This window comes from Anabrus simplex, chromosome 1 (assembly GCF_040414725.1).
Source record: "Anabrus simplex isolate iqAnaSimp1 chromosome 1, ASM4041472v1, whole genome shotgun sequence".
NCBI lineage: Eukaryota > Metazoa > Arthropoda > Insecta > Orthoptera > Tettigoniidae > Anabrus > Anabrus simplex.
Window position 1 is genome coordinate 1,580,271,504 of NC_090265.1, and position 14,062 is coordinate 1,580,285,565.

A 14,062-nucleotide genomic window follows, 5' to 3' on the forward strand; every position below is an offset into this window, starting at 1 on the left:
TTCCATGTCCGTGCCTGTTGAAGTAATTATGTTCCCCAAAATCCTGACCTACAATCATATTATTAAGTTATTTGGATCCCGAACTGAGCATGCCCGAGTTCGCTAGCTAGTTGGGGCAGATTTTGCTACTCCAACGGGGGCAGTACAGTGTTACGAACGTAACAAATAAAACGAAACACATTAATTGACGGGTTGGAATAAGTACAGTATTACGAATGTAAGAAATAAAAATTTATAACGAATAATTCTCACTCGGCTTACACGATAAGTTCCAGATCTCTGCCAAATAAGATATTCTTGTAATTACGAGCATGTAAGAAACCACAGTGCCACTACATATTATGTTCACTAGGTATGTACTTTGCCTGCTGCCATTTCTTGATGGATACAGTACTTTTGTATCCATCTCTCGGCACAGGCCAGAGTAAAGTGTAGCTTTCACCGAAGTCCCAGTCTCATCCATGGCTGTGACAATATGGAAGCTGCTGGGGTATGGGTGGTGCTGAGTAATGACATTCAGAGCACGACTAGTGCATCTGAGTGTTATGAAAGGTGTTGCTCATAGGGTCAGTTGTGCTGTAATAGCACTCTGACCCAGTGAGGAAATCAATGGCAAACTACCTCACTCCTCGTCTTGCCTAGTACGCCTCATTTTGGTGCTGTCATTGGTATTTGCGGTTTCCTTATAACCGCATAACCTTTGGTGGTGCTATTTGAGGATCCAATCAGCCTCTGGGCTGATGACATAACAGACAGACAGGTATGTACTATGTATATCCATTCTAGCAAACCATGAGCTACAGCCCTAATGGACCTTGGAAAACCAAGAGACCACTGCTCAGTCGAAGATCTGCAGATTAAAAGGCGACGTGTGGTGAACGCGAGGATCCCTCCCGGCCGTTATTCTTGGCTTTCTAAAGCTAAGCCGCTATCTCACCGTCAGATGGGCTCCTCAGTTGCTATCACGTAGGCTGAGTGGACCTCGAACCAGCCCACATATCCAGATAATCTGATCAGGCTAGGAATAGAACCCGGGGTCTCCAGGTTAGAGGCAGGCACTCTAACCTTGACCGCTGCACGTCGAACTATACCCCGTGACGTCCATTAGATCATCTCTGCTCAATAAGAAATACAACGACTTATTGTATCAATCAATCAAACAAACAAACAAACAAACAAACAAACAATAAATCCGTTAATTAATCAGTCACCACTAATCTACATTTAGGGCTGGCAGCAAACTGGCAGATCCCTATCAATTGTTATCAAAATCTCCCCTGGTAAATTATTCATATACTTTATTCCTCTTCCTATAAATGAATATTTCCTCAATTTGTGCTCTTGAATTACAACTTTATATTCATATTATGACCTTTCCTAACTCCACTCAAGCTTATTCGTCTACTAACGCCATTCCAAGCCATCTCACCACTGACAGTTGGGAACATTCCACTTGGTCGAGCTGTTCGTCTCGGTTATGTGAACGAATCTGATCCACGAAGTGTCAGTATAATATTTGTCCCAAATGAAAGATAATAATTGCTTTGCTCAAATAAAGTCTAAAATCTCAGGTAAATTAACAAATACCGTCGTTACTAGAGAAATGTCTAGATAAATATGTATACGTAGGCTACTTTGGACATATAATGCGCCGAGATGGTAGTCTTCAAAAGCTGATTGTTGAGGGCAAAGTCCAGGGAACCAGACAACGAGGACGAATACCAACGCAATGGATTGACATGGTGAACGGCCCAGTACAGAGTTCTCTCAGAGTAACCACATTGAAAGCTTTAGGTAGGGAAGAATGGCGGAGTATGGTTCATCGGCTAGAGGGCTGAATATTATGACAGTCACGACGCCTCAGTCATGAGGCAAAACGAAGAAGAAGAAGAAGAAGAAGAAGAAGAAGGCTACTTACGGGCTGTAGACAGGACTCCATTATCTTGCATTCCGCTACTCGCGCCATCTTTTGTTTCTTTCTTGAGGTCTAGGGCTAGCACCGATGAATGGGAGTGCTATGTCTGTGAATTCTCATTATCTTTGTCCATCAACTAAGGATGCATTCAACAACTTGGTGCTTCACATTACAGAGAAATATCGTAAGTACCACAAAAATAATTTTTGTTGAAAGAAAAATAGCATGATCCCTGGACCAATAGATATATTACTTTTTAAAAGGAAAATAGCATGATCCCTGGACCAATAAATCATTTAATGAATCCCTTGCATATCCCGATATAATTCGGGAAAAATGATGCCATATATTCTTTCTTTCTTTCTTTCTTTCTTTCTTTCTTTCTTTCTTTCTTTCTTTCTTTCTTTCTTTCTTTTCAGCACTACCATGAAGTGACAAATGAAGTGACAGTCCTTCAAATTAGATCGAATGAGAAAATCAATAAATCGACACCAAAGAACTTCAGTGAGCAAAGACATCACACGCGACAGTGTTAGACAAACAGAACACTTACGGAAGTGCTGCGACGTAGCAGAAATAGTGGTTGTAAGGCAGTAAAGTATGTATTCTCTACAAGTTAAATATTTCTTATTATATCTCAATTTACCTGAGATTTTAGACTTTATTTAAGTAAAAGCAATTATTATCTTCCATTTGGGACAAATATTACAGTGACATTTTGTGGATCACATTCGTTCACATAACCGTTCGTCTCCTTACTCCCAAGTCTTCTCAGCCCAAAGTCTGCAACATTTTCGTAACACTGCTCGTTTGTCAGATATCACTCAGAACAATTCGTGCTGCTTTCTTTCTCTCGCCAAGATTAAGCATAAATTCCACATCGAGACAAAACCAGTTTTCAATTGCTCGCACGAATGAATTGTGAGAGAGGCAATTATCAGCAAGACCTAACTGTCACATTTGGCCGGTTGCCGTTTCCGAAACCATTGAATTAATCAAAGTCATAGGGTTGGTAAATAACATATTAAGATGCAGAACATCAGTAAAAACTAAGTATACAGGATGTCTGTTAAACAGAAGAGCAAGCTAAGCTCAGGATGATGTTGGGATGTCTTCATGTTATTGCCTTTACGTCCCACTAACTACGTTTACGGTTTTCGGAGACGCCGAGGTGCTGGGATTTAGTCCCGCAGGAGTTATTTTCCGTGCCAATAAATCTACTGACACGAGGCTGACGTATTTGAGCACCTTCAAATACCACTGGACTGAGTCAGGATCGAACCTGCCAGGTTGAGTCAGAAGGCCAGCGCCTCAAACGTAAGCCACTCAGCCCGGCAGATGATGTTTGGTGTGAAAGAATGCTTATATAATGTTTTAGACTGTTCTACGTTAAGTGCAGTTTGAGAAGAAATAATGCACTTGGCAACATCGCACATTACCTGCATGTCACAAGTTATAAATAGTCGTGGGAAAGCAAACGTGCGCGTGTAGTATGTGAGTCACCTCTCTGCATCATTTGCTAAACACGACGGACAAGCGAGGCAAGCGGAGCCACTGCTTGACCAAGCACGCACCAAGCCGTGTCTATGGCACATACCGGTCACAAGCATTTCCGTTTCCTCACTTTCACCACAATTTCAACTAGCTATATCTTCGAAATTACACCACATATAATTATTAATCAAAATGTGTTACATTTCATCCTCAGAGAAGTTTCCTGTCCCCTGGCTTGCTCTGCCATGTATCGGACATATTGTATAGTACTAAAACTCCGGTAGAGATGGTTGTGGTATTGGATGAAGGACAGCAGAGGGATATACATATTGACAGATTTGATTAACGTCTGAGGGAATCAATAGGTTAATTCTCAAAACTATGTCTAGATAAGGTATTACACATAATATTGCCAAAAATTCACCAGAAGCTTCATATATGCGGATGATCGAACTATTGCTACTCAAGCAAACTGTTTTGAGGTTGTAGAAGAAAAGTTATCAGAGGCTCTTTCTGAACTATCCTACTACTACAGAGGAAACCAATTGAAGCCTAACCCATCTAAAACTCAGGTATGTGCCTTCCATTTAAAGAACAGACAGGCGTCAAGGAAATTGCAGGTAGTATGGGAAGATATTCAACTAGATCACTGTCCAACACCTAAATATCTAGGTGTAACATTGGATCGTGCTCTCACCTACAAACAACACCGCATGAACATCAAGCAGAAAGTATCGGCTAGAAATAACATCCTTCGCAAGTTGTCTGAAACCAATTGGGGTACACATCCAAAGACGTTGAGAACTACAGCTCTGGCTCTGTGTTACTCCGCTGCAGAGTATGCTTGCCCTGTTTGGTACAGATCAAGTCATGCTAAACAAGTTGACATTTCTCTAAATGAAACATGTCGACTCATTACCGGCTGCTTGAGACCAACTCCACGAGATAGAATCTACTGTTTGGCTGGAATCGCCCCACCAGATATAAGAAGAGAAGTTGCATCCATGAATGAGAGAACTAAAGCACTTGCCTCATGCGCACCCATTGTATAGATATGAACCTGCCCACCGAAGATTGAGGTCTAGGAGGAGTTTCCTGAATGCAACCGAAGATTTAAACGAATCTGCTCAATCCACAAAGTTGAGATTATGGAGAACTAGAAATCCTCAACTTGCTGGTTGGATGCTACCAATTGAACATCTCCCTCCAGGACACGAGGAACATTGGTCTACGTGGAAATCGTTGAACAGGCTGCGCACCGGGGTTGATAGATCAAGAATCAATATGGTAAAGTGGGGCTTTCCTGGCACATCCAGACAATGTGAATGTGGTGAAGACCAAACCACAGCCCATTTCATGAACTGTAGTAAATGTGCTTTAAGTTGAACAATAGGGGACTTGATGGCTGCGACACCTAATGCCCGTGATTTGGCAAAATTCTGGGCAGACACTATTTGATATGTATGTCATTAAGTACCATTATGCTATGTAAAATGTATGCTTCTGATACGAATAAATAAATAAATAAATAAATAAATAAATAAATAAATAAATACCATGTGATTCAGAAATATAAAGAAGTTGCAAACATCCGAAGAAACTCGTCTCACATACTAGCAAATATTCAAGTTGCTTTAATGCTTTTTAGTAGTTTGTCTGCTTACTCGAACCACCCAAAGTACAAAATATCTCCTTATTTGATGCTTTATAAAGAAGACCTACCTCCAGTTGTACCTCAAGATCCAACAACGTGCGATCAATGCTTGCCACCAGCTCCATCGTGCGACTCATCTGCAACACAGACAGACCAGTACAAATATAAATTAAGTGAATAAAACACAAACATTGTCACATGAACACTACTTTATTTGAATAGTTCTTTCTCAGTGGATTGAGTTGTAAATAGCTCGCATACACTCCGATTCATCACAGACAACAAGGTGAACACATAGTAAACGAGTATATAAAATGAACACAACGCCATCTCCTTTAATCAACCATATGATCCTCCCACACACTTCTGGCTAGTCAAGGATAACTCATGAATTCTAAGAGTTAAATATTTTTAGCTCAACATGCTTGAAGAAATGGACATAAAAATTTCAATCAATCAATACTGATCTGCATTAGGGCAGTCGCCCAGGTGGCAGATTTCCTACCTGTTGTTTTCCTAGCCTTTTCCTAAATTATTTCAAAGAAATTGGAAATTTATTGAACATCTCCCTTGGTAAGTTATTCCAATCCCTAACCCCCCTTCCCAAAAATGAATATTTGCGCCAATTTGTCATCTTGAATTCCAACTTTATCTTCATATTGTGATCTTTCCTACTTTTATAAACGCCACGTAAACTTATTCGTCTACTAATGTCATTCCACGCCATCTCTCCGCTGACAGCTCGGAATATACCACTTACTCGAGCAGCTCTCCTTCTTTCTCTCAATTCTACCCAACCCAAACTTTGCAACATTTTTGTAACACTACTCTTTTGTCGGAAATCATCTAGAACAAATCGAGCTGCTTTTCTTTCAATTTTTTCCAGTTCTTGAATCAGGTAATCCTGGTGAGGGTCCCATACACTGGAACCATACTCTAGTTGGGGTCTTACCAGAGACTTACATGCCCTCTCCTTTACATCCTTACTACAACCCCTAAACACCCTCATAGCCATGTGCAGAGATCTGTACCCTTTATTTACAATCCAATTTATGTGATTACTCCAATGAAGATCTTTCCTTATATTAACACCTAGATACTTACAATGATCCCTAAAAGGAACTTTCACCCCATCAACGCAGTAATTAAAACTGAGAGGACTTTTCCTATTTGTGAAACTCACAACCTGACTTTTAACCCTGTTTATCAACATACCATTGCCTGCTGTCCATCTCACAACATTTTCAAGGTCACATTGCAGTTGCTCACAATCTTGTAACTTATTTATTACTCTATAGAGAATAACATCATCCACAAAAAGCCTTACCTCTGATTCCACTCCTGTATTCATATCATTTATATATATAAGAAAACATAAAGGTCCGATATTACTGCCTCGAGGAATTCCCCTCTTAATTATTACAGGGTCAGATAAAGCTTCACCTACTCTAATTCTCTGAGATCTATTTTCTAGAAATATAGCAACCCATTCAGTCACTCTTTTGTCTAGTCCAATTGCACTCATTTTTTCCAATTGTCTCCCATGATCCATCACTTCAGTACTAGTCAATCATTATCGTAGTGGTAGCAGTAACAGAAGTAGTTTTAAATCGCACAAACACTTTTTAAGGTTTAGGGCGACGATAGTATAGGAAAGGGCTAGAACTGGAAACGAAGCTACCGTGATCTTAACGTTTGTACAGCCCCAGCATTTGCCTGATATGAAAATGTGAAACCATAGAAAACCACCTTCAGTGCTTTCGACGAATGACAAGAGGACAAGAGAATTACCCTAACCAGATATGATTGCAACACTTTCTTAATGAAAACGCTGGTTGATATGAAAATGAAACAATGCATACAACAGCAGGTACCAAGGCTGCAGAGTGAGGACAGAGTGAGATAGAAGATGGCTGCCCTCACTGTACCGAAGACAGCAACAAATTTGGCACACACTTCACAACGTCAACAGCTAAAGACCACTTGATTTGAAGTTAAATAAAATCAAGATGTCTTTCTTTACTATCGACAATCGGAGACCTCACTGGTTAGAACAAGATTTTCATACGTACACAGAAAGCGTAAAGAATGAGAGCTAAATTGCTGGAAAGGAAATCATATATGTTCGTTACTTAATTGAAAGTGGTTTCTATTTTGTGCTATTAACAACCTTCAATGGTGATTCAGTAGCATACTTCTTCAAATGACTCCGACAAACAGCCGGGTCAAATTACTTACTAGAACTGTTATATTTATAATCTATATAAATAAAATCGTAACGACCATGTGCCTGTACATTGAATATTTTGGCAAAATTTCCGTACAGTTATCCGTTTCAGGTGCAATAATGACCATCTGCATATTTTTTATCTTTGGTCTTTGTTTGTTTGTTTGTTTGTTTGTTTGTCTGTTTGTTTGTTTGTTTGTTTTTTGTCTATAACTTGAAAACTACTGGATATATTTCTACCAAACTTTGGTAGGTTAGGGCCAATATTGTTTTTAAATTCCTGAACTGACTGGGGGCTTATACAAAACCGAAACCGTGATTTTGCACTTCCACAAAATATACACAACCAAACTTAATGTAAATCTATCTGTCTTAATAGAAATCAATTTCTAAACTTTTTTCATGTGCATCATTTTGATACGAGGATTAATAAGGGAGATATTATTAACGGACCTTTTTTCCGTACAAGCCCCACCGGAATTAACCCAAGAGCAGGTGCGTGTAAAGCGTATTCCTTATAACTTGAAAACTACTGGATATATTCCAATCAAACTTCATATTTGGCACCCATCTGTCCAAAGGTAAGTTTTTAGGTCCACACCATGTCAAATTTTCGGAATGGCTGGGGGTTTATAGAGAACCTAATTAGTGATTTTACTCTCCCACAATATATACAACACAAACCTGACTGGAAATCGACCAACCTTGATGGAAATCCATTTCTAAAACATTTTCTCGTGTGGATTTTTTCGAAAGTAGGATTAATAAGGGAGATATCATGAACGGTTGGTTTTGCAGGCAAAAATCCAGCGAACATAGCCCTAAAGGTGCTGTACGTAGAGCAGATTCCATATCTATATAAATAAAATCGTAACGACCGTGTATCTGTAGATTAACTATTTTGGCGAAATTTTCGTACAGTTATCCGTTGCAAGTGTAATAATGACCATCTGCATATTTGTTAGCTCTAGTTTCCTGAACGTCCTCATTTCAAACCCCCCCCCCCCCCGCACATAGCAAGTTTGAGGCAAAATCTGCTAGACGAGCTAGAGAATTGCAGAACAAGTCGGAATCGGTTATGGGAGCTGACAAGCAATCATCACAAACACTCTACAGTTCAGTAAAGTGTGTCCCAGAAGGGGTCTCTCGCCTTTTGACTGAAAATCTGAAGCTGAGACGTTTGGAGCTCTGTCAGAGGCTTACAGCAAGGTTTGCGGAAGATGCATTTTTGAGTCGGATCGTCACCTGCGACGAAACATAGGTCCACCACTACACTTCCGAATCCAAACAAGCCAGTAAGGAGTGAAGGAGGAAAGGGGAAGCAGCACCAGTGAAAGACAAAACTCGACTGTCTGCTGACAAGGTCCTTGCAACCGCATTTTTCGATTGGCGAGGCATTTTGCTGATTTATTTTTTGCATGAGCGACGCACAATCAATGCTGCTTACTACTGCGAGCTGTTGATCAATGCGAGGGTTGCATAACGCCGCCAAAGACGAGATCAGCCGATTCGAAAGGTTATTCTCCTCCACGACAATGCGCGGCCCCATACTGCTTGTCTGTCTCCAAGCTACAGGAAATGCACTGGACTACACTAGATCATCCACCGTACAGCCCGGACTTATCGCCCTGCGATTTCCATTTGTTCGGACCGCTTATAGAAGCTCTAGAAGGGCGACCGTCTCGTAAGAGCATTTGTTCAATTTCGACTGACTCACTCAAGAGTAACTCCCTCGAGACCGACTAGAGATCGGTGGCTCCACTCTTTATATATCCAGCGGAAGATTCTCGTAGTTTACCTTTTTGGACGCCTTCATCATTGTTAATCAGCTTTCTGCTTCTTCTCAAGAGCTTCCATATCGCGAGTGCCAACAATTCGCTGCCGGTACTATCTGGCTCCTTGCTGGCCCCGCTTATTGTCACCTCTCGCCAGCATTGTAGCCCATCACCGCACTCTCGTCCCGCGCAGCTCCGCTGTAAGGCACCAGCCAATCTAGGTGGGCGTCCATACCTTTTTCCTCGGGGAAGCCACTGGATCTTGTAGACTACGTCATTAATCCTGGTGATCACAGTGTAAGGACTTTCCTACGACGACAGGAGCTTCGGCGACTTCCCCTTCGTCCGTACGGGTCAGTATAGCTGGGACGAGAGGTTACCGTACATCCGCTCATTAGACTACAGGCATGACACCTGCCAACATGGTCCTTAGAAGAGAGCTACGCCCATCATGTACTGACGTATATGACGGGCTTCTTGGAATCCTGCGGATTTCACCTGCAGATCGTACCGGACCTTCGTCCGGTCGCTAGCTATCTCCAGGAGTCGTCGAGCATACTCGCGGATGTCGTTGAGCAGGTTCACCAGTTCCACACGTAGTCTGTCGCCGGGTGCTCTTGCTACGGAGCCGTGACGTATATGATGGGCGTAGCTCTCTTCCAAAGACCATGTTGGCAGATGTCATGCATGTAGTCTAATGAGCGGATGTACGGTAGCCTCCCGTCCCAGTCCATCTGGTGCGCCAATCCCATCTTCCTCAGGTGCTCCTCGCTCAAGAACTTTCTTCATCAACGTTGACTCAAAATTTCTTCTCTGGTCGCTGCTCAGCTCCCTCAGGACACCAAATCGACAAAAGTATTCTTCATAAGGGCACTGTCCAGTGATGATGCTTCCTGACTGGGAAAGGCGTAGACCTCTGGTCACTTTGTTAAAATAGTCGATGACTAGAAGCAGGTAGCGCTGGTGTCCGATTCCGGAAATAGTCCAGCAATGTCGACGACTATCCCGTCGAAAGGCGGTCCGTCGTTATACTGTTGCCTTTGATCCCTATTCCAGATACGAGGGTCTCGGGTTGATGCATACGAGTCACACATTTAACACAATCTTTCAACTTTTCTCCTCAGGTGCAGCCAGTAGTAGCGTTGCCGGACCTGATCCAGGGTGTTATTGGCCCCAAGATGACCTGCAGTGGTGCCTCCGTGTAGCTCAAAGACCACTTGCATCCTTCTGACCTCGGAAATCACCAGCTGGGCGATCTCTTCTTACCGCCGGCAGACTCCCATAAAGATGAATGACTTCCGTAAGGATTGAATCAGTTAATCGATTTTTATGTACTTAATTGTATTCATTTATTGATCTGACAGTTGCCCACTATGTCACAATTCCTCCTCCTCCTCTCTCTCTCTCTCTCTCTCTCTCTCTCTCTCTCTCTCTCTCTCTCTCTCTAGTTATCATCGGCCACTTCTTATACTGAACTATCTAAGACGGGTCTCACCCGGTCGGAGTTGCACCAGGCGACGCCAACACGAAAACTCAGCAGGGCAGTCCCTCACTTGGCCCCACTCGCGTTGTTTCAATTCACTGCAATGAATAATGTCATTGTTTATGTTGCTAAGGACAACGAATTAAATATTCCAGTATAACCAAATACACTAGAGGTGCTGTATACAGCTATAGGATAGTTTGCGTTATATCGCGACTCAACGCTATACGCAACTTCTAGCGTAAAAATCTGCCCAAACTTCTCAACTGTTCTTTTTTTTTTTTTTTTTTTTTTTTTGTGGAAATGAAAATCATTGTGTGTTTTTCACAATTGCGAAGATACTGAGACTCACAAATCCTTAATTCCTCCTGATGAAAAATTCGCATAATAATGGCTGGCACAATTTAAACACTTTCCATGCGGGAAGATTCGGTTGCCATATACGTTATCGTAAAGAGTTTGTTAATAATAAGTGTATTTTTATATCATTCTTATTCTACCGTGCAGCCAGAAAACTGTTCAAGTTTAATACAGAGTGTGCTTTTGTTTCTGTTTATTCTTTGTTTTGTTTTTGCTAGTGGTTTACAGTCGCACTAACACATCAAAGGTTTCCAGCGACACAAAATAGGAAAGGAAAGAGAAGGTAACAGCTGTTGCCTTGTTAAGATAGAGGCCCAGCATTTGTCCATTGTGAAAATAGGCAATCACGGAAATTCATCTTCAGGTTTGTCGACTGTGGGACTCGATTCCACAGTCTCCGGAATGCGAGGTCACAGGTAAGTCACCCGAATCACATAACAAAGTCGCTCGGTTAAATAACATATTATTATGTATGGCTGGTTATGCAATATCTTATTTGACGCTATCACCGTCACAATTCACTGTTTAAAAAACTAAAAACCACAGCCTGTCTCCATCATTCGACCGGGTCAGGAATGGAATGAATGAAGACCTCATCTAGCGGTGAGGATAGGAATTGTGCCGGTTGCCGAAGCCTGTCACACTCCTCTGGGCAATGTTCAATGACTGATAAATGAAATGATATTGAAAAGAGTTGCTAGAATGAAAGATGCATCAATCAATCAATCAATCAATCAATCAATCAATCAATCAATCAATCAATCAATCAATCAATCAATCAATCAGTCAATACTGATCTGCATTTAGGGCAGTCGCCCAGGTGGCAGATTCCCTATCTGTTGCTTTCCTAGCCTTTTCCTAAATGATTTCAAAGAAATTGGAAAATTATTGAACATCTCCCTTGGTAAGTTATTCCAATCCCTAACTCCCCTTCCTATAAATGAATATTTGCCCCAGTTTGTCCTCTTGAATTCCAACTTTATCTTCATATTGTGATCTTTCCTACTTTTATAAACGCCATTCAAACTTATTCGTCTACTAATGTCATTCCACGCCATCTCTCCGCTGACAGCTCGGAACATACCACTTAGTCGAGCAGCTCTTCTTCTTTCTCTCAATTCTTCCCAACCCAAACATTGCAACATTTTTGTAACGCTACTCTTTTGTCGGAAATCACCCAGAACAAATCGAGCTGCTTTTCTTTCAATTTTTTCCAGTTCTTGAATCAGGTAATCCTGGTGAGGGTCCCATACACTGGAACCATACTCTAGTTGGGGTCTCACCAGCGACTTATATGCACTCTCCTTTACATCCTTACTGCAACCCCTAAACACCCTCATAACCATGTGCAGAGATCTGTACCCTTTATTTACAATCCCATTTATGTGATTACCCCAATGAAGATCATTCCTTATATTAACACCTAGATACTTACAATGATCCCCAAAAGGAACTTTCACCCCATCAACGCAGTAATTAAAACTGAGAGGACTTTTCCTATTTGTGAAACTCACAACCTGACTTTTAACCCCGTTCATCAACATACCATTGCCTGCTGTCCATCTCACAACATTTTCGAGGTCACGTTGCAGTTGCTCACAATCTTGTAACTTATTTATCACTCTATAGAGAATAACATCATCCGCAAAAAGCCTTACCTCCGATTCCACTCCTTTACTCATATCATTTATGACAGGTAAAACCGGAGTACCCGGAGAAAAACCTGTTCCGGCTCCGCTTTGTCCAGCAAAAATCTTACATGGAGTGACCGGGATTCGAACCACGGAACCCAGCGATGAAAGCCCGGCGCGCTACCACTTGAGCCACGGAGACTCTTAAATGCACTGTTAAATGTTCGTAATAAAGATAATGTGAGGAGTTCACACATATTTACTGAGTAAAATGCCAGATTTTTAAAATCCAAATGAACTGACAAATGTTTTGTACAGTAACACTGCATGTGTCTGTATTGATATGCTTTTTCAATTATTTGTATGAATGCAAAAGTTAAATCAAAACAAGAAAAGGGCACGTGTCTGTGAAGACCATAGTAAAATAGTGTAAAATCACTATATTTGCCATCATATTTTGAACAGATACACTTGTTCTAGGTGGACAAATATTATTATGTGCAATGAATGAACATTTTAGATTGTTGTTATATCATTAATTGTTGGTTAAAGTTCATTGTTAATTTTTTATGAGAGTTTATTTATTGTGATGTTTTCTAAGATTGCAAAATCACTCCAAGCTGTCGGAAGGGTACACTCGGAAACTACTTGTGTGATATGAATGATATTTTTAGAGATGCTACCCACATCATGTAGCTACAAAGTAGACTACAATCATGATATGCAGTAACATGGTTCTTTTGTGGGAAAAGTTCGAAAATTGTTATTAAAATTTTCATAAATTTTGTTGAATATTTTATGGTCTATTTTTCATAAATGAAGAGCTACGTTCATGATTGTAGTCTACTTTTCAGACAATAGCACACTAAAACTGTGTTCCAAATTTCAGTGTTCTATCATTAACGGTTACTGAGATAGTAAAATAAATATTCTTAAAAAATACAATTTTTCAGGAGAGCCGATCAAAGTACAAAATTTAAGTTTGTGACCAACCCTCACAGTTTCGATGCATTCCAGCTCCATATTCCTCATGATTTAGGACACTCTCATCATCCTGCTGTATTTTTCTATTTCTACTATTTGTTCTGGCTTCTTTAGAGCTTTCAAATACCGCCCTCTCAGCGTCAGTTACCTTACGACGATCAATTGCAGCTAATGCTGAGGCCATATTTTCCCCTGGAGATATTCCTAAAGACTCCAGTACTTTACATATGGATGCAGCACCTGCATTGAAGTACAATACACCCATTTTTAGGGTAGGAAGACCTGCAAATACACTTTTTGGCACACGTTCCCAAATGCTATGATGGAAACTCTAATTAGGGCTCAGTGTTCGTCCATGTAAACATTTTTCCAAGAGATTTTTGGCACTAAGAACTATATAAATAGGTTTTATGGCTTCAATAACAACATAAGGTAATGAATGTTTATGACAATAATCTTTTACCCTCTGTTTTTGCTATCTGGTACCCGCACCAGAAGTCTGCACCTGGAGGACATAACACGTGTTGTGGGTGGTCAAC

The 14,062-nt window shown here is 40.9% G+C and overlaps 1 protein-coding gene across 4 annotated transcripts in view; it reads right to left on the reverse strand.

Annotated features, from left to right (window-relative positions):
* LOC136880972 (gustatory and odorant receptor 24) overlaps positions 1-14,062 on the reverse strand; it is a 184,929-nt gene that overhangs the window by 14,776 nt on the left and 156,091 nt on the right. For all 4 annotated transcript variants that reach the window (XR_011017620.1, XM_068225604.1, XM_068225605.1 and 1 more), the window contains one exon: positions 5,132-5,200. Coding sequence is in view for 3 of the 4 variants with exons in the window: in XM_068225604.1 (XP_068081705.1) it covers positions 5,132-5,200 (69 nt within the window). In the remaining variant the exon portion in view is untranslated. The remainder of the gene's footprint in view (positions 1-5,131; positions 5,201-14,062) is intronic.